The sequence below is a fragment of the Macaca mulatta genome, chromosome 14, assembly GCF_049350105.2.
Source record: "Macaca mulatta isolate MMU2019108-1 chromosome 14, T2T-MMU8v2.0, whole genome shotgun sequence".
Taxonomy (NCBI): domain Eukaryota; kingdom Metazoa; phylum Chordata; class Mammalia; order Primates; family Cercopithecidae; genus Macaca; species Macaca mulatta.
Window position 1 is genome coordinate 69,862,826 of NC_133419.1, and position 22,043 is coordinate 69,884,868.

The following is a 22,043-nucleotide window of genomic DNA, read 5'->3' on the forward strand; positions in this document are numbered from 1 at the left end:
CTGGGAAATCGGCTGCTGCCTTCTCCATGGTGGTGTGGTGCAGAGGAGTGAGCACAGGTACTTAGTAACACAGGCCTGGTATTAATCCTGCCTCTTCTACTCAATATCTTTGAGACCATCAGGAAAACTCTAACAGTTTATCAACTCCTTCAACCCCTTTATATAAATTTATCCTTGGCCAGGCATGGTAGCTCACGCCTGTAATCCCAGCACTTTGGGAGGCCAAGGCATGTGAATTACCTGAGGTCAGCAGTTCGAGACCAGCCTAGCCAACATGGCGAAGCCCTATCTCTACTAAAAATACAAAAAAAAACTAGCCGGGTATGGTGGCACGTGCCTATAATCCCAGCTATTCGGGAGGCTGAGGGAGGAGAATCACTTGAACCCAGGAGGCAGAGGTTGCAGTGAGTCGATATTGCGCCGTTTTAGTGAGCCGAGATCATCCCATTGCATTCCAGCCTGGGCAACAACAGCAAAACTCCATCTCAGAGAAAAAAAGAAAAAAAAGAAAAATCTCTTTTTTATGATATTTGTACAGACTATCTTGGATAATGTTCCTATGTGTATATATATTTATACATATTATATGTATCTATACCTGTATGTATAGATATATGAATGTGTATACATGTTCATATCAATCTCAAGCCAGGCACTTTCACACTATTCCTCTTTCTTCAAAGTCCTGCAAATCTTGATGTGAATTCTCTACACTGGCATAACCTGCCCTAATTTATAATGAATACCTGATGGTTAATTTTACATGCTAATTTGACTGGCCATGGAGTGTCCAGATTAAACATTATTTCTGGTTCTATTTTTAAGAGTATGTCTGGTTTTATTTGTAAGGGTGTTTCTGAAAAAGATTAGCACCTGAATTGCTGGGCTCAGTAATGTCTGCCTCTCCAAAGCTTGCCTTCCCCCAAGTTGCTGGACATCATCTAATCCATGAAGGACCTGAGTAGGAGAAAGAGTCGAGGAATAAGATATTTGCTTCTTTTCCTGCCTCAGTGCTTGAACTGAGACATGTCACCTCATCTTTTTCTGCCTTTCTACTGGCATTTATACCATCAGCTCCCTGGTTCTTAAGATTTTAGAGCCACACTGACTTATATCACCAGCTTTGTGGGTCTCTGGCTTCCAAATGTCAGATAATGTGAAGTCTTAGCCTCCATAATCAAGTGAGCCAATTCCTCATAAATATGTATCTCTTATTGTTCTGTTTCTCTGGAGAACCCCGACTAATACAATATATTTCTTTAAGAATGTTTTGTGTCTTTGCTATCCTAGGTAGTTCTACTACTCATCCTGTGTTTGAAAAAAGACTTTAAAAAAAAGAAAAAAAAAGAAGAAAAGTACATAGGATGGTAAATGCAATGGTGCACTCAAGTGCTTCATTATGAGAAAAACATCTGAACAGCATAAGGTCATCTCTTATCAAGGACAGCTGAGCCTAGACATGACCTTCTTTACTGGACATATGGAAACTCATATTCCCTGCAGCCAGATTTTGGAAACTGAAGAATGAGACTTCAGTAGAGCCAAGTATTGTTTTATTGAAGCAAAAAGAAAACAGAACAAAAACAAAAAATTGTTTCCCAAGACATTGAAATAGCTGACATTTTTTCAGTAATAATCAGAACAATATTTATTTTTATATTTAAAATTCATAGAAAAGTGCCTTACATTTAATAAAAGTTTGCTTCTCAAAGTTATCAGAGGAATTAGATACAGTCTTGAACACCAATATTAATTTGAGGAAAATACACCAAAAGCATTAAGTAAACTATTTAAGATCATAGAGCTTGTAAGTGAAAAGATAAAATTTGACCTCAGAAACTCTGAGCATTAAAAATCCACTATTAGTAAATAAATTACTACGGACTTCTTGCTTTAATTTTGTGATGAATATGGGGTGTCACTGGTAAACCAACACATTCTCAAGGATACATTATTTAGTGACGGATTCTTATGTACTTTGCTAGATATGAGTTGACAAGTTTCTCTTTCCTCAATCTTTTAAGGGGCAGAGTAAATGAGGAAGAAAAGAGATTGCAAAGGAATTACAGTAATACTGTTCTTTCTATAGGAGGGATTAGATGTATTTCCCTTGCAAATACAAAAAATATATATATTATTTACTACTAGTGAAACCAAGATACTAGGAATAATAATGTACAAGCATCTCTTGCAAGAAAGGGTAAGATTGTTACAAGTTAAATTGTGACTTCCTCAAATTTATATGTTGGAGTTTTTATTCCCAATACCTCCAAATATTACCTTATTTGGAAATAAGGTCTTTGTGGAGAATATAATGTTAAAATGATTTCATTAAGGCATTAGCGGTGGGCCCTGAGCCAGTATGACTGGTGTCTTAATGAAAAGGGAAAACTTGGGCACAGAGATGTACATACAGACAATGTGAAGAGTCATAGGGAGAAGATGTTGTCTACAAGTCAAGGAGAGAGGCATGGAACAAAGCCCTTCCTTGCAGACTTCAGAAAGAACCAACTCTGCTGGAATCTAGATTTTGGATTTCCAGCCCACAGTACAACAATACAATTACAGTTTAAATCAGCAGTCTATGATGCTTTGTTTTGGAAGCCCTAGCAAATGAATACAAAGACATTCTAAGTAAAGAAGGGGAAAGAAAGGAAGAGATGGTCTCAGTGGAGATGAACTCAGGTGCAGAATCTGAATCTCAGCACAAGGGCTACTATGCAGAAATAGGTAAGGGAATGAGAACACTCAGGAGCTCGGTTGGCACAGGGTCATGGGGACTTGGCAGTTCCAAGGATTGAAATACGGATAAGCAGGTTGAGAAAAGCGACATCCAGAGAACTTGTAGATGAGTGCTCCATGGTTTGTGACATTGAAAAATGAGACAATGCCTGCCTCATAGTTTAGGAAAACCCCAACACGGCAGGGAGGCACAGCCATAAAGAGAGTCAAAACCTTGGGATCAGCCGAGGAGGAGTCCTCAAAAGCATTATATTCACATGTATTCTGTAATCCTATAACCCAGTAGCCATATTGAGGTCTGTATTTGGAATAAACATTTGCATAATTTACACTTGGATCAAAAACAAACCCAGAGCTCTTCCTTTTATTAGGACTACTTATTTTACTGTATACGCCCAGGATCCAGGCAATCTTTCCAGACACATCTACTTCCCAGTAATATTTCCCCGAAGAGAAATATTGGCAGCCCAAGACACCAAAATCAGAAAAATCACGTGGATTTGAATTCTTAAATGTGAAGGTGCGTACAGTTGCCACTTGTCTCTGATCCACAGAAACAGCAACATTCGAAATGGTACTGTTTGGATTCAGCATCACGTCCACTGTAGAAAAAATTACAGAGTCAAGTGAAGAATATGGGATAGGTGTGTCTTATGGCATTGAGAAGAGACATATTGAAAGTGGAACTTGTGTCGATATCAAATGGAACTTGTGCTGATAGAGGTTAGTAGGACGTTTAAGAACTACAGGGTATAAGCATGTTTGGGGAGGAACACATGAGACTCAGATTATGGGTTCTAATAGTAACCACAATTCTGAAAGGAGGTGATTTGAAAACCCCATATCTTACCCCAGTAGCACTGGACATCTGTCAGCTCTGAAATGACAAAAGTTTCAGTGATGTTGTTAGAAGCAAATGAGTAAGTACTGACACTTGTCTCTTCCCCAGAGTAGGGAAAGGAAAGGGGAATACTGGCATTCTATGCACTGGTGAATGAGAGGATGAATCAGACACCTGGCCATTCCCCCTAAGATAGGACCACATCTACCGCATAGGATTTTCCTCCTTCTCTGGCCCACCTCCTCTCCTATGTCCTAACCTAAAAAAAATACCTGCTTCCCTATTGAGCCCTGATACTAAGAAATCCACACTCACAGCCTTCCTCTGAATCCCCTTACCTTTGTGAACTTGCAACATCCTACTGAGATCTGGTGCTCTGAATACACTCTTCAGTTTCTTGGAAACAGGTTTTGGCTTCTTCAGTGTCCAGTTTTCACTCCTAGTGATAACAAAAATTGATAACCTTTACAGCTTTGCCCTATTTCTCTCCATCCAAGATCACTGTCTCTCTCACCTTTCACCATACTTACTGATGCACTTGGACCCTCTTCCCTGAGGACAGTAGAGGGGAGACACCTGACACTGGAGCCCAGAGAAATGTGCTCAGGTCTACCTGTCTGCCCACTTCCCCTCTGTGTAACCTTGGGAAGGTCTTCACTCAAAGATGTTCACTTTCTTACTTTTAAAATGTAATAATTAACCCCACGCTTTCTACCTCTTAAAAATGAATATAAAATTAGATAAAATAATAATTTTTTTTTTTTTTTTTTTTTTGAGACGGAGTCTCGCTCTGTCACCCAGGCTGGACCTCTTAAAAATGAATATGAAATTGGATAAAATAATAATGCTTTTTGTTTGTTTGTTTGCTTCTGTTTGGAGACAGTCTTACTCTGTCATCTAGGCTGAAGTATAGTGGAGCAACCTCGGTTCACTGCAACCTCTGCCTCCCAGGTTCAAGGGATTCTCCTGCCTCACCCTCCTGAGTAGCTGGGATTACAGTTGCCTGCCACCATATCCAGCTAATTTTTTTGTACTTTTGGTAGAGACGGGGTTTCACCATGTTGGCCAGGCTAGTTTTGAACTCCTGACTTCAAGTGATCCGCCCACCTCGGTCTCCCAAAGTGCTAGGATTATAGGCGTGAGCCACCACACCCAGCCAATAATGCTTTTAAAAGATATTCTGTGCCTCTAAGAAACTTATTTAATATTTAGAAAAGTCATTGCCATCTCAGTGGGTCCACCAGGAAGAAGCCAGAGGTGTGGGTTCCTAGACAGGTGGTCATTAAAGAGGCCATAGAATCTGTCTACTGAGTGTTTGAGAGATATCAAAATGGAATCCTATATTGAAGAGCTAAAGGATTTCCAAAATCTGCTATCCCAATATGAGACCTAGAGAATAATCTCTGAGGTTTCAAGTTCTTTGGGGAGAGAAGAAATTACGATGACCAAATTAATTAATAGTGGTCTGATTTTCATGTGTTTAAAAAAACTTTGATGCTGCCAAGTAGGTGGGCAATTTTAGACACAAGAATATTATTTTCTCCTACAAGATAGTAAAGTATGTGAACAAGAAAAGGTTATATTAGCACCAGGACCAAAGCCACTATTCCTCAAGACTCGAATATATTTTTTTAGAAATCTAAAAAGCACCACCTAGAAAGTTATTGTTTATTTTATTCTCAGTGAGGAAAATAAATATAAAGGCGCTGTCTCTGGAAAATTTGGAGTCTGGCATATAAAGAGGGCAGACCCTCACTGCAATAAGACAGGCATCTATGCAATATGGAAACAACAGAGACAAAGGTTTGAATAAAGTAAGTGAAATCATGGGGTTCTGATATTGCAAACTCTTATTCCTAAGGCCTCCATTGGCCCTAACTCTGTGACCTCCCAACACCTAAATTTCTTACAGTTGAAAACTTTAATCTGTGATTAGCAATTTGGGACAATTTAATACAGTTTCCAAGCCTTGTGATTTTTTATGTTGTTCTGATTGAAGGAAGATATCTTTCAGGACTATAATTCTCTTTTCAGACAAATGAGGCCATATCTCTCTTCCACATATACCTTTTCATGACGTCAATCACATCCTGGGGAAAAGATAGAAAACATAAGTCAAGATAGGGTTGCCAGATTTAGAACATAAAAGTGGCTAGTTCAATTTGAATTTGGGATAAACAATACTTTTTTTATTTTATATATATGACCCTTGCAATATTTAAGATACTCTTGTACTAAAACTATTACGTTTCTTTTATCTGAAATTAAACTTAAACTGAGCATCCTGTATTTTGTCTAGCAATGCTTAAGAGTGATAAGCCCTCCTGTCTTACAAAGTTTTACCCACCTTCCTCCCCACACTCTTACTACCCCTGGATATGGTGGGAATAAATAGATGGTCACAGACGGGCCGAAGTGTGGAGATAAGATTCAGACTGACCACTGCAGAGGACTCAGATGAGGGAGTTAGGAAGATGCTTCAAGTATCTCAAGAAGGAATATATTTTAAAAAGAGGGAGAAATTCTAATATTTTTATACATTTTAATGAGATAACCTCATTAATTTTTTGTGTTTTTATTTTATACATCAACAGACACAAAATGGCAAAATATGTTTGCCAGATATTTTTTCAGGCTTTAGGGGTTCAATGATGAAAATTAATAATCAAAGTCCTTAAGAAGTGTGCTGTTGCCATGAGAGTAAAAGCAAGCAAGCATCTCAAGTAAAAGTTTGTCTGGCCTCCATGTACTCACTCTACATGCGACTAAACTCTACTGTAGGTGATCTCATCCATTTTTCAGTATGAAACAAGCCACAGGAGCAAGTAACTGCGTAGGTCTTAAATGTAACTTACTATTTCCCAACTATTTACACCCCACTGTCCAGAATAGTATCAATATCCACTTAGTCATCATCTTAGAAACTATAAAATTTTATCCTGGATTCCAACATTTTATTAACCTAGACTAGTTTCCATTTTTAACTGTTTTTAGCTGTCTTTTCTTTCTCACCATGACCTTTATTTCCTTTATTTTTTTGAACAAGTATGTGCCAATGTATTTGGTCTCTCTGCTGTCTGATCTGACCTCTTTTATACCAACAAAGAATTGACCTCCAGTTGACTTCACACCCTCAGAAATAGTTTCACTGCCTGTATTAGCTTTTTTGTTGTTATAATGTCTGACAAAACCCAACTAAAACTGGTTTAAATTTTTAAAAAACAAATTCAAGGGGTCAAGTATAATTTTACTCATAGCTGGGTTTTTAAACTAAAATCTTGCCATCAGAATCTGGTTTTTCTTCTAAAAATTATATTTTATACCTATTATATTGACTTATTTTCAGATTAATTATGGCATCAGCTTGATTCTCTTGGTTTAAATTATTATTCCTGATATGATACCCATCAGAAAAGACAAATTCTCTTTTTACTCATGACAGTAAAATTCTAAGGCATGCAAACTATTGACCCCAATTGAGTCAAGTATATATCGTAAAATAATAACTGTAAGCTTGGTAAAAATATAAGAATTGGCTATAATGATTTACCAGAACTGAGTAACATACATGCCTAATGCTACTAATTTTGTCTACTTTAACCAACTACAGGGAATGAGATAGGGTAGTGATGGTTCCTCAAAAGTTATTGTAAAGAAACAATCAAAAGGAATAGAGGTTGGACAAACAAATGTTGTCCTCTATGGTCCATTCCTCAGCTGTCTGCCACCTCTTCACCCTTATTACCAAACTGTTTCCAAAAAATGGCACAATATAATACAATGGCTACAATAACATTAAAAATAGATAACTTATACCATATAACCACTATAACTAAAAATAAATCAAAGACCTAAACCTATAAAACTCCTAGAAGAAAAAGGGAAAATTGCATGACATTGGATTTGGTAGCTATTTGTTGGCTATGATATAAAAAGAAAAGCCAATGTGAGAAAAAAATAAACAAACAGACCTTTACCAAAATTAAACTTTAAAAAAATCACTCTTAAGTTATGAAAAACACTATGAAGAGAGTGAAAAGCCAATCCACAGAATGGGAAAGCATAGTTACAAATCATATGTCTGATAAGGTATTAATATCCAGAATCTGTAAATGACTCCTACAATTCAACAAGAAAATCAACATCTATTCAGATAAAACCTCTCAACAAACTGGTAATAAAAGAGAACATCCTCAAAACTGATAAGAAACATGTATAAGTAATATACAGCTAATATCATAATTAATAGTGAAAGTCTGAATTACTTCCTCCTAAAATCAAGAAAAAGACTAGCGTGTGTGGTTTCACCACTACGGTCAACATTGTAGTGGAAGTTCTATCAAGTGCAATAAAAAAACACACACACAAACACACATAACAACAAAAAAGAAAGATAAAAAAGAAAAAAGGAAAAATAAAAGGAAATAAGACATCTAGCATGAAAGAGAAGTAAAACTATATTTGTTGGGTAGAATGATTTATTTTCCTTTGCGTATATAACCAGTAGTGGGATTGCTGGGTCTAACAGTAGCTTTGTTTTAAGTTCTTTCAGAAATCTCCAGACTGCTTTCTACAATGGCTGAAATAATTTACATTTCTACCAACAGAGTACATGCTCCCATTACTCTGTAGCCTCACTAGCTTCTGTTAATTTTTGATTTTATTATAATAGCCATTCTGACTGTTGTGAGATGGTATTTTGCTGTGATTTTGATTTGCATTCCTCTGGTTATCAGCAATGATGAGTATTTTTTCATATGTTTGTTGGCAGCCTGTATGTCTTCTTTTCATAAATGTCTGTTCATTATTTTGCCCGTTTTTAATGGGACGCTTTGTGTTTTTGCTTGCAAAGACATGGAATCAACCCAGGTATCCATCAATGGTAGACTGGATAAACAAAATGTGGTACATATACACCATGGAATACTACACAGCCGTAAAAAAGAATAAAATCATGTTCTTTGCAACATCAATGCAGCAGGAGGCCATAATCCTAAGCAAATTAACACAGGAACTGAAAATCAAGCACTCCATGTTCTCACTTATAAGTGGAAGCTAAATATTGAACATACATGGACATACATATGGAAATAATAGACACTGCAGGCTACACTAGGGGAGGGAGGAAGGGTGTGTGAGCTGAAAAACTACTGATTGGGTGCTATGCTCATTACCTGGGTGATGGGATCTGTATCCCAAACCCTCAGCATCACACAATATTTTGCATGTAACAAACCTGTACATATACTCCCTGTATCTTAAATAAAAGTGAAAATTTAAAAATTAACTATATTTATTTACAGATAGCATGATTAGGTATGTAAATGATCTCAAAGAATATACACAGAAACACACAACTACTAAAACTAGTAAAAGTTTAGCATGTGGAATAAATATTAAAGTTTTGAAAGAATAAAACTCATGATTCAAGAATTTTATATTCAGAAATTTTGTCCTGCAATAATGAAGAAATACTTTGCCATAAATGTTAAAAGACGTTTGGGGGAAGAAAAGATTATATGTCTGAAATTCAGATCTTCACAAAGAGAGAAAGAGCACTGAAAAAGAAATAAAAGTAAAATAAAATATTTCATTTTTCTTATTCTCAACTAATATATAAGATAATGGTTTAAAGTAATAATATCAACAATGTAGCAGGTGATTATAGCTTATGGATAAGTGAAATGGATGACAGCAATGTTACTCAAGATTGAGGATACTCTGCTCTAAGGTTCCTGCACTACATGTGAAGGGGTATAGTGTTATTTGTAAGTAGACTTAGATTAGCTGTAAATGCGTATTACAAACTCCAGGGCAAGCACTAAGCCTTTATATATATATGTATAGTGTTATTTATATTTTAAAAATATATTTTTATATATTTATAAAATGTTTATTTTTTAATATTTTTATACTTCAATATATATGTATGTTTTATATTTATATATACCTTTATGCATATTAGTTATATGTAACTAATATTATGTTATGTATATTAGTAATGTATATGATATATAACTAATATAGCTATATTAGTTATGTATATTACTAATACATAACTAATAAGCTAAGAGAGGAAAGAAAATTGAATAATATGAAATACTCAATTGAATAATACAAAGTACTTAAAAGTAAAAGAGGGCAGAAAAAGAGAGGAAGGGAAAAAAAGCAAAGAACAAGTAGAGTAAATAGAAAACAGTCAAAAATGGTAGGTGTTTTAATTTTCTGGGATTGCTGTAACAAAGTAGCACAAACTGTATGGTTTTTAAACAACTGAGATTTATTCTGTCACAGTTCTTGAATCTAGGTCCAAACTCACGATATTGGTAATGTTTGTCCCTACTGTAATCCGTTCCATGCTTCCCTATTAGCTAGCTTCTGGTGGTTGCTGGTACACTGATTTCGGACTCTGGGCTTTCAGAACTATGAGACAATTTTTTGGTATGCGGTTTTAAGTCACAAAGTTTGTGACAATTTCTTACAGCAGTCACAGGAAACGATTACCACTATAGTTGTACCCGAAAAGCACACTATATATCAACTGATCTAAATGGCATTCATAGAATATTCCATCTAATAGGCAAATATCTATTCTTCTCAAGCTCACACGGAAAATTAACCAAGCTATAACACATTCTATACCACAAAATACACTTTAACAAATGTAAACAACTGAACTCATACAAAATGTTTTCTTAGACAATAGAATTTAACTAGTAATCAATAACCGATAGCTGCAATACTCCAAAATATTAAGTAACACTTTAAAAATAGGTTTAGCTGGCTTTATTGGTAAATTGATGAATTCTACCAAAAGTTGGAGAAGGAAATTATCAAAATTCTCCCCAAATTTGTTCAGAAAACGAAAGGAGATGGACTACTTTGTAACCCATTCTATGAGGTCAACATTACCCTAATCCAAAGCCAAGTAAAGACATTATGAGAAAGGAAAACCAGAAACCAGTATCTCTCATGAACACAGATGCAAAAATTATCAACAGTACATTAGTTAAACAAATCCAACAAAATATATACAAAAATTGTGCACCACAAGTAAGTGGGATTTATTCAATGTATGCAAGCTGGTTCAATCTTTGAAAATTGATTATGTAATCTACCACATCAATAAAGAAGAAAAATCATATGATTATGTCAACTGAGGCAGAAAAGCTATTTGACAAAATTCACACATTTCATGATAAAAACTCTCAGCAAACTAGGAATAAAAAGGAAGTTTCTCCGCCGGTCGCACCTGACTGAGGTCAGGAGTTCGAAACCAGCCTGCCCAATATGGCGAAACCCAGTATCTACTAAAAATACAAAAATTAACCGGGCGTGGTGGTGGGCGGCCTGTAATCCCAGCTGAGGCAGGAGAATCGCTTGAGCCAGGGAGGTGGAGTTTGCAGTGAGCTGAGATGGTGCCACTGCACTCCAGCCCGGGTGAGAGAATGAGACTGCATCTCAAAAAAAAAAGAAAAAAAGAGGAAGTTTCTCAACTTCATTACAAATTTAAAAACAAAACGACTCCTATAGCTAACATCAGGAAATGAGAGACTGAGTACTTTCCTCCTGAGGTCAGGAAAAAGGAAAGGATATCCCCTCTCTCCATGCCTACTGAACATTGTACTAGAAGTCCTGGTTAGTGCAATAAAATAAGTGAAGACACATGAAAACTATACAAACTGCTGGCTGGGCGTGGTGGCTCATGCCTGTAATCCTAGCACTTTGGGAGGCCAAGGCAGGTAGATTGCCTGAGCTCAAGAGTTCAAGACCAGCCTGGGCAACACAGTGAATCCCTGTCTTTACTAAAATATAAAAAAAATTTTAGCCAGGTGTGGCAGTGTGCGCTAGTCCCAGCTACTTGGAAGGTTAAGGAGGGGGAATTATTTGAACCCAGGAGGTGAAGGTTGCAGTGAGCTGAGATCATGCCACTACACTCCAGCCTGGGTAACAGAGCAAGACTCCTTCTCCCAAAAAACAAAACAAAACAAAACAAAACAAACAAACAAACAAAAAAACAGAAAAGAAAACTATACAAACTGCAAAGTATGAAATAATTAACTTTATTCTCAGATGACATGATTCTCTATGTAGAAAATGCCAAAGAATTGACATTAAAAAAAAACTCTTCTATGACTAATAAGTAATTATAGCAAGGTTGCAATATACATGATTAAAACACTAAAGTCAATTTCTTTTCTATGTGCCAGCAATGAAGAATTGAAATTTGAAATAGAAAAAATCACAATAGCACCAAAAATAAAAAATAAGATAAACTCTAAAAAGAGATGTACAGAATCTACATGTGGAAATAATAAGCTTTTCAGCAGTGTTAGTTTTTAGGAAAAAGCAAATTAAAACTACATTGAGATACCATTACATTCCCACTAGAAAGGCTGTAACTAAACAAAAAAAAAAAAAAAAAGAAGGAAATATCAAGTATTAAAAAGGATGTGAAGAACCTAGAAACTTTTTATATTACTTTTTATAAGCTTTTATATTGTTACTCATATAGAATGAGTAACGACTTTGGAAAATAGTACAACAACTTAAAAATTATACATAAACTTAACATATAACACTCTTAAAATCTACTCAAGATAAATGAAAACATGTTTGTATGAGGACATGTAAGTGAATGTTTACTGTAGCATTATTCATAATAGTCCCTAACTGGAAAATATTCATATAGCCACCAACTGGTGAATACACAAACATAACATGATTTATTCAGATAATGGAATAGTATTAGCAATAAGAAAGAGCAAAATGCTGATACATACTGCAATATAAATAAACCTCAAAATATTATGCTAAATTAAAGATGCCAGATGCAAAAGACTACATGTTGTATAATTCAGTTCATATTGAAATGTCCAGAGAAGCCAATTCTATACAGACAGAAAACAGATTGGTTGCCAGGAGGTGGAGGTAGAAGCAGATATTGACTGTAAACAGGCATGAGAAATGTTTTTGATGTGATGGGGAAGTTCTAAAACGAATTTGCTCATGGTACAAAGAATCTTCTCTCCAAGCTCAAATTTTTACACTGCCTCTCATAAGTAAATAATAAAGGGAATTTCCTTTGCCACTCATACACTTAATTATCTCTGTGACTCCTGAAATGATGGGCATAAAAGGGGCACTGCCAGGCCAAAGGAACCATTTAATGTCACCACACAGAAGAAAGCCTAGAGACTGGGAAGGGAAGGAAAATCAGCCTCTGTGTTTTTCCCCTAATCTCATATGTAGGTGCTCCATCCCAAGTCTTACCTGCAGCATCTCTATTGATGACCCCCTCAACCTCCGCTGGAGATCTGAGATGAGCTTGCTGGCATCCTGCCTCTGCTGGACCAGCTGGTCTCTAGCTGCTGCCAGGTTATCCAGCACATTCACCTCACCTTCCTCCAGCTTTTGCAGCTCTCTCTGCTCCTCACTGTCCAAGATGACTCTCATTTCATTGAACCCTTTCAGAATCTTCTGTCTCTCGAGCTGGATATAATTCTTGAATGAGAAGAGAAGAGAAAGAGGCAGTCAGTCTGGCTGGTTGAAGGCCTGCTTTGTATGAGCCTGGGAGCCAGGATAAGAACTGTTTTCCTCAGGGAGTTCTCAAAAGGAATACGAGGCAAAAGCCAATACACAATTTCTGGTGAAGCCATGCTTTTCTATTTTTTAACCGGAACTCCTTCCAAAGCAATACACTCAAGTCTTTTATTGAGGCCTAATCTGAGACAAAATGTGATGCTTGGGTGAGGCTTGGATTATAGACACCTGTCCTGAACAACCTTGCCTTTCTCTCTCTTAAATCCCTTTACCTGGTCGGGCACAGTGGTTCACGCCTGTAATCCCAGCACTTTGGGATGCAGAGGTGGGCGGATCATGAGGTCAGGAGATCAAGACCATCCTGGCTAGCATGGTGAAACCCCATCTCTACTGAAAATACAAAAAATTAGCCGGGTATGGTGGCACGTGCCTGTAGTCCCAGCTACTTGGGAGGCTGAGGCAGGAGAATCGCTTGACCTGGGAAGGCAGAGGTTGCAGTGAGCCGAGATCACTCCACTGCACTCCAGCCTAGATGACAAATCGAGACTCTTGTCTAAAAAAAAAAAAAAAAAAATTCCCCTACCCAAACCACCTAAACAGGGAATCCTGGGTCTTTCCTCAGGTTGTTTACTGGAAGGATTGGAGCCTCAAACTTGATGACACAAATGGAACACAGGATTCACAGGAAGCATTTTCACAGGTATTTCCCTCCATGCCTTCACTTCCAAATATTGTGTTGATTTATGATATGTCTGCTCTCCAGCCCCCAAACTCCAACAGGGAAGGAATTAAATGAGACCTAATCATATGACTTCTATAACTGTTAATTCTAGCACAGCAAAGGGGAAGTGGTCTCCTTGTGATAGAGCCCAAGGTCCTGCCCAGATTCCTGTCTAATTATCCCTTAGGAGGTGTCTCCTCCTGCCTTCCAGACGGTTCTCTCTTGTCTGACGTCATCTTCCAGCTTCTCAGCTTCTTGATCCTCCTTTGTCAGCTTCTGCAGGGCTGCCTGCAGCTTTTCCTGTGAGAAAGAAATTATACCAGAGTAAAGTTATGAGTTTTCTCAGCACCTGGATAGAGGATAGCAAGGAAGAAATTGGATGGCTCTCAGAAGGGACTAGTTTACAGAAACAGTGAGGCTGGTGATTAGAACCTATGGCATGGGGGAAAATCTGAGGAGATGAACGTATTCTTTATTACTGGATGATGGAAGTTACCATCCCCTTATCAAGAGTAGCCTGATTCTTTTCCTAGAGAAAAAGCAGACCCTGCATTAAGGAAAGACTTCCTTTCATTGCCACTTTTGCCACATCTAACAAGACATGTTCTCAAAAACACCTTTCTTCTCGGAGTGGCAATTAAAGCTTATCTTACAAAGCAATTCTCCATTCATTCAACTTTTCCTTGCTAAAAAATGTACTCTTTTAAATAAAAGCAATGTGCAGCACTGTCCTTCAGGCTTCAGAAACTAAGTAAAGAGTTTGGAAAGAGATCACAGGGCTCTCAGTTCTATGGTGAAAAGGGGAATAAAGCAGGACAAAAAACGTGGAGATTTCACATCAGGTACCATTTCTGCTCTCTGCTTTCTCTTCCTCTACCTTGGAGCCTACCTGACATTCCTTGACCACCTCGTTTATGCGGAATGTTTGGTGACCTTGGTGTTCCTGAGACAGTTCACAAACCCAGCAAATGACTTTTCCATCTTCCTTACAGAAGATCTGGAGTTTTTTTCCATGGTGCTCACAGATGTCTCTCTTCTGCCCCTCCTGTGGGCTCATCTTGACCTCCTTGACTCTCTCAACTATGTTGGCCAGATGCCGATTAGGTCGGAGCTTCCCAGGCTGGAATCTGCTCTGACACACAGGACAGCTGCTTTCTCCTCTTGAGATGGTCACTGACTCCTTGATCTTTGCAGTGATGCAGGCTTGGCAGAAGCTGTGGCCACAATCCAGGCTCAGAGGTTCTGTTAGGAGCTCCAGGCAGATGGGGCAGGTCACCTCCTTCTCTATGTCTACCTTTACTGAGAAATCCATTGCACTGCTCCCTTGGCTTCTTTCTGTCTTGACTCTTGAACCTCTTGGTCAGAAAATCCTGCAGTGCTGGAAATGTTGAAGGGGACATGGTAAGAAAAGCGGGAATAGAAAGAATACTGCTTTTACAGAGATTTAGAACAGGACCAAAAATTAATATTTAACAGAGAAAGGAGAAAAGAAAGGCAAGAAGAATAAACCAATGACAGAATAAAATGGACTTTGTAGTAATTTGAAACAGTTTATTCTTAATTTTTGTCTCAGGACAAATTTCACCCCATCAAGGCAATTATTGTTATTTTCTCTTCTACTGGAGAGGACAAACTGAAGCTTTTCTACCAAGAGGTTCGTGTAACCCATCATTTATCCTGCCTTTTGTTCCCCAACCCAAAACACATTTTCCATGTTAAATGCACTAAGCACACCGCTGCCCCTGGGCTTTCGCACATGCTTTTCTCTCTGGATGACGTGATTGTATCTCTAATATTTGCATGATTCACTAATACTTGTGTATTTTTAAGCTACTGAGTTGTATTTACATAGCATCATACACTCTCATTTTTAAGTGTATAATGTGATAATTTCTACTAAATTTGTGGAACTATATGACTGTTACTGTAACACAATTTAAAATTATTTTTACCACCTGAAAAAAAAAAAAAAAAACCCTAATGCCGTTACTCCTATTCTGATCCCAAGCTCCAGACAATCACTAATATCCTTTGGGTTTTTAATCAATTGATAAAAATAGAATCATAATATATGGTCTTTGGTATCTGAATTATTTTATTTATACTGTTAAGGTTTATCTCCTCTGCTTTTTCCACATGTAAAAAACACCTCCTCAATTAAACTATCAAATCTATGACTCCTCAAGGCTTTTGCACTTGCTCCTCTCTCTCCATAAAATGATCCTTCCCCTGATGTTAGCAAGAGTCATTCTTAAATTTAATTCAATCTCTTAGATGTCCTCTTCTTAGAAGGACATACTATAACTTACTTATAGCAAAACCACCAGTAATATCACTCACTGCACATTTATTTTCTTATTTTTACTATGTAATATATAAGATTGTTCTTTAAATGTCTACTTCTTCCTCCTGAAAAGTAATCCATTCATAGACATGGGACTGTTTTTGTTCACTGATATGTCCTCTATACATAGAAGAGCGAATCACATACAGGAATAAAATGTTGAACGAATATTTAAAGCTACAACTTTCTTATCCCTCCATAGATGATTAGACCTTTGAATCAGATTTTCATCTTTTCTTTCCATCAATTAGCAGTTTCCCAATAGCTGAGCTTTGGGACCATGATTATGGTTTCCAGTGAAGAAGAGTTCACATCCTAACACATCTACCCATAGCAAGTCCTCCCATGACCTCACACTCACTCCCCAAAGACATACACACACACCCACACACCACTGCAACCACCACCACCGCCACCATCACAATAAGAAAATAATTTTATCATGAAGAATTTTATAACCAGTTACAATTTGGAAATAATTTTGACTTCTTTATTCTTCATACAAAACCCTTGAGAAAGAAGAATACTCCCTTTCTTCAGGTGTGTCAATAGAATTAAGTAACTTACAAAGATCACTCATTCTAATCTAATCGGTAGAGTAAGAGTGAATGTATTGTCTCCAAGGTCCTCCTTCAGAGTTCTCTCCACTACTGCACAGATTTAAACAGACAACAAAGGTAAAGGTTACAACAGCTATACTGATACCCAGTGCTATGGGGGTATAGAAATGGAGAGATTCAGACCAGCTATGTAGTTCTAGGGCATGCTGTGGTTTTAAATGTTGAAATTTCACCGTGGCCTGGACATAAGGCGAGGATGGTGATAGGAACCTAAAGGTGTATATCTTTAGGGAAGACGAAAAGAGGCTAAAATAGTTATAGGATCACACACGTGACATAGACTCAATGAATATACTTTTTAAAGAAACATCTGTTGGTCATGGGAGAAAAGTCTCTATCCATAAAGGAGGCCAAGTATATTGAGAATATGTAGCGGAGGGATAAGGTCTGTCCTGTTTCTCCCCAAATGATGCTGGAATCCTAATGTGTGAATGTCCTTTTATTTGCAGATAGTATATTTAAATACTATTTAGTTACCATGTGCTCATTAGGATAGACCCTTATCCAACATGACTGTATCCTTATTAAAAAGGGACATTTACACACAAGGAATATGCTAGGGTGAAGAAGAAAGCAGAGATCAAGGTGATGCACCTATAAGCCAAGGAATGCTAAAGGTTTCCAGGAAACTATTAGAAGCTGGAAGAGAGGCATGGAGCAGATGCCTCCTTCATAGCCTTCAGAAGGAGCCAGCCCTGCCAACACATTTTATCTTGGATAACTAGTCTCCAGAATTGTAAGGCAATATATTTCTGCTATTTCAGCCAGCCACTTTTGGTACTTTTTCTACGACAGCTCTAGAAAACTAATACAAGTGCTTATTTTTCTTGATTTATTCATTCTTTATTCTAACATTGAAGAAATGTAGCCCCATTGAAACCCTTCCAACCTAAGACAGGTAAACAGATAGACACATAAACAAAATGCATGCTCCCCTTTGAAGGTGGTACAAATGTAGGAGTTTTTATGACACGGTGAAGGCTAACTAGGTCCATAACTTCCTTATTTCAGAATACTCTGATTACCTGCACAGAAGCTTTCCGTATGTGTACAATTTAGATTTAAAAAAAAAAAATGGTCAGGCGCTGGAGCTCAAACCTATAATCCCAGCACTTTGGGAGGCTGAGGCAGGCAGATTACCTGAGGTCAGGAGTTTGAGATCAGCCTGGCTAATATGGTGAGACCCTGTATCTACTAAAAAAAAAAAAATACAAAAATTAGTCAGGTGTGATGGCAGTTGCCTGTAGTCCCAGCTAATTGGGAGGCTGAGGCAGGAGAATCGCTTGAACCCGGGAGGCAGAGGTTGCAGTGAGCTGAGATCACGCCACTGCACTCCAGCCTGGCGACAGAGCAAGACTCAATAAATAAATAAATAAATATTAAATTAAATTAGAGTGGCTATACAATAAGGAGAAAAACTGCTATAAGGAATTTAGCCACCAATATCTTTTTTTTTTCTTTTTTGAAACAAGGTCTCACTACGTTGCCCAGGCTGGTCTCAAACTCCTGAGCTCAAGCGATCCTCTTGCCTCGGCTTCCCAAAGTGCTGGCATTTTTGGCTAGGCATTGGCACGAGCCACCATGCCTGGCCTAGCGAACATCTTTTAAATTTCCCCTGTTTCTTGGGTCAGGAACTACCAATGGAGAAAATAGTTCCTGTTCTTGGCATGCAGAAACCTGTAGAACTTAGAAACATTGTTACCACTTCCTATTTGTCTAAACTCAGAGTTCCTTTTTCCATGACCCATTAAAATGTCCAGGGTTTAGTTTTCCCTACATTAATGACCCTTTTTCCAAGAGTTCTAACTCTCTGGTCAATATGTTTCAGATAAGTCATTTTGTAACAGAGGACAAATTTCATAAAGCTACTCCAGTTTCATCTCTTTCTCTCACAGTTAGTTCATCAGTTCTTAAATCCATCATTTTATTGAAGACTCTGCTCAAAATCATTTTCTCACAGTGAGACCTAATTTGAAATCTATATTTAAAGTTGCAAAGCCCTTGACAAGAGCACTGCAGATACCAGATCCTATTGCAGCCCTTTTAGTTTGTTGCTTTTGCTTTGTTGATTTTACATTTATCCTGTAGTAACTGCTACCTTTTTGCTACATTAAAACTGCTGGTTTGCTTCCTTTTTTTTTTTTTTTTTTTTTTTTTTTTGAGCCGGAGTCTCGCTCCGTAACCTAGGCTGGAGTGCGGTGGCACCATCTCAGCTCACTGCAAGCTCCACCTCCCAGGTTCAAGCCATTCTCCTGCCTCAGCCTCCCGAATAGCTGGGATTACAGGCGCCCGCCACCACGCCCGGCTAATTCTTTGTATTTTTAGTAGAGACGGGGTTTCACCATGTTAGTCAGGATGGTCTTGATTTCCTGACCTCATGATCCACCCACCTCGGCCTCCCAAAGTACTGGGATTACAGGCCTGAGCCACCGTGCCCAGCCTACTTCCTTTATTTGACTGCGTGTTTACTTCCTTTTCCCTAGTCCAGAGTACAATCTCTTCCCAGTATTTAATGTTTATTGTATATCAAATAGTTTCTTTTTTTTTTTTTTACTCTAGCTGTATGCTTTTGTTTTGTGAATTTAGTCAAAAATATTTTTTAAAAATTAAAAGTACAGTTTTATTTATTGGGCCCTGTACTAGATTTGAGTAGACAATTAATAAATACTAGATATGGACCTTGACAAGATGTACAGCACAGACACATAAGGAGACAGTTACCTGGACCTCTGAAAAATGAAACAAAGAAAAGGACGCATCAGAATATGGGTGACACAGGCATCAAGGTACAAAATGCTCAGAGATAAGATCAAGATAAGACTCAGGAGAAATTACCAACTCCTTGCCTTAACTCTGTGCAAGGGAAAAGTGAGTAGGGAGTTGAGGGAACTCATGATGAAAAGGTGTACCTAGAATAATAGCAACTTCTAAAGCAGGAGCAGATACCCAAAGTTCGTGGAGTGCTACAGAACTAAGAGTAAGCTGTGGGCTCTCAGAAGAACAAGTTCCCTGTGGCTGGACCTTCAGAGACAAGTGACCAAAGCGGAGCTGCAGAGATGAGCAGCAGTCTGACCATTCCGCAACCTCTCTCATCAGACTAACCAGAGGGCTGCTAATTCATCAGGAAAGCTATGGACAGCATCCGAAAAGTTACCAGAAGGCAAGTAAAAGGATATGCTTCAAAAGGGCCTTCCTCCTGAAGAATGAGTACCTAAGACTCCTTCCCCTCATACCCAGATCCAGATAAGGGCTCTCATCCCTGCTGAACCTCATCATGAGGTTGCTTTATGAAAAATGAAAACAGCTTCATTGCACAAGCTTCTTCGGGAGAAAGGAGGAAGGAATTTGCTGCCTCTGAATAAGAGAATATTCTGATCCACGTTGGCAAACTGGAAAAATCAAAATGACAGAATAGGAATGTGGGATATGATAAGGTTTCTCTTCAAATAGCCTGATCAATCCTTTATTCTTTAATTCACAGTGCCCCCTCCCGCCCCCCATTTCCCGTTTCTTCTCTTTTCTTTCCTTTCTGCTTTTGCTACATGCCCAGACATGCCACAGTAGCAGGCGTTATCAGTACCAACTCACATTCCTTTCCTTATTTTGGAAGATTAGTTCTCTAGCTCATCGCAGACGCCCCTTCCCAATCTCCCCACTCTCCCTCACGTGCTCATCTTATCTAAAGAAAGTTAAAATGTTTAGCCAACTGGGTCTAGTTTAGATTGTGTGGCTGACTCCAGCCAATGGGGAAATGACACAGGGGCAAGATTTGCATCAGGAATAAAAAATTTCTTCCTCCTTTGTTCTAGTGTGCTCTCATGGTGACTGGCCAAGAAGAAGCACCCGTCTACGCAGAAGTAAAATTGCTTTGCTGAGAAATCCTTTGTTTGAGTGCTCATCTCCCTTAAGATTCTGAGCTTTACTTCCAACAAGGAAGATGATAGAGGTACCTAGATTGAAGAAATGAATGGTCTCTCTAGGAAACAAACAAGACTTTTTGCTTTTGCAAACCTCTCTTCTTTAAAGGTTACCCCTTTCCCAGACTCAATGCTTTCTTCCTCCGCCATTTCAGCAGACAGTTCATAAGCTGCCTCTTTTTGTTTATGCAGAGCAGCTTCAGAACCACAAATTAAACTCAGCCAGACACAATCAACCTATTCTTCTCAAAGCCTCCCATTCTATGCTCCCACAAATTGCCCCACTCACCTTCAGTCCAAAGTAGAGGAGTCTTGAATCAGGGGAGAAGAGTGAGGGCAGGGCAGGAGCAGGCGTGGACCAGATTCACTCACAGGAGCTGAGTGAGAAACGAAAGTTAAGTTCTCAGAAGTGAAAGAAAACAAAGGAAGCTGAATAGGAACTTACATAACAATAAGCCCTGGGGAATAGTAATGTTGCAGTATGTTCTAGCATCTGCTGTACCGGCAAGGCACTCAGTCACTACTTCCTTGTTCTTAGTGTGGTTTCCTCAAGCAAAAATATTTGAATAAAAAGAATGTGAATTACAGTTATACATTCTACAGCTTGCCTGAACACTTAGAATTCCAATGCAGTTCTAAAATTATTATCAAATTTATCTTCTATTTAAGACCTAAGCAAGGAAAATAAAGATCCAGAGACTTGGGACCTAGCTTCTTGAAATGCAGTCTGATGAGGAAGATACTCAGTTATAAAGCTCTACAAATTTGGACTGACGAGATGAGTATTAGCAGCTGACATTGTGAATGGTAAAAATAAAATTATTTTTATAAATAAAAGGACCTTTAGTGTGAGCCCATTGAAAAAAATGTTCTCAAAATGTCATTAAATCTTAAAAGTCCATCAGTTAATTATCACTTCCTGCTCCTAATCCAGACAGGCCAGATGAGGATGGATTCCAGAGAATAATAGAGGTAAAACTGTGTCAGTGTCATGTTACCTAGCCACGGAGGCAGGTGAGGACATGGAAGTTAATGGATGATGCTGTTTAATTATAATCATTCACTGAGTTACTTTCATGCCTTCACAATTTTTCCACTTTTCCCTGCTTCCCTAAGAAAAATTTGGTCACTTTTACACAATCAATTAAAAAGTAGCACTGAAACATGTTATGTGTCATGCACATACTTCTGTGCCCTGTTGTCTATCATATTCTTGTTTGTTTAACTGCATGTGCCAGATAATGCCATAAAAAACTGATGGAGGCCCATAATGTCTCATGCCTATAATCCCAGCACTCTGGGAGGCCCAGGTGGG

The 22,043-nt window shown here is 38.1% G+C and overlaps 1 protein-coding gene across 3 annotated transcripts; it reads right to left on the reverse strand.

Moving 5' to 3' along the window:
- Window positions 1-1,536: 1,536 nt before the first annotated feature.
- On the reverse strand, window positions 1,537-21,111 carry TRIM22 (tripartite motif containing 22). 3 transcript variants are annotated; one of them, XM_015115035.3, is made up of 8 exons: window positions 21,018-21,111; window positions 14,737-15,225; window positions 14,052-14,147; window positions 12,857-13,087; window positions 5,651-5,673; window positions 3,922-4,022; window positions 3,593-3,619; window positions 1,537-3,344 (listed from the first exon to the last, which is right to left on the reverse strand). In XM_015115035.3, exons 2-8 carry the CDS (start codon window positions 15,157-15,159, stop codon window positions 2,749-2,751), a joined length of 1,497 nt encoding a protein of 498 aa, XP_014970521.1. In that variant the 5' UTR covers window positions 15,160-15,225; window positions 21,018-21,111; the 3' UTR covers window positions 1,537-2,748.
- Between the last annotated feature and the right edge of the window lie 932 nt (window positions 21,112-22,043).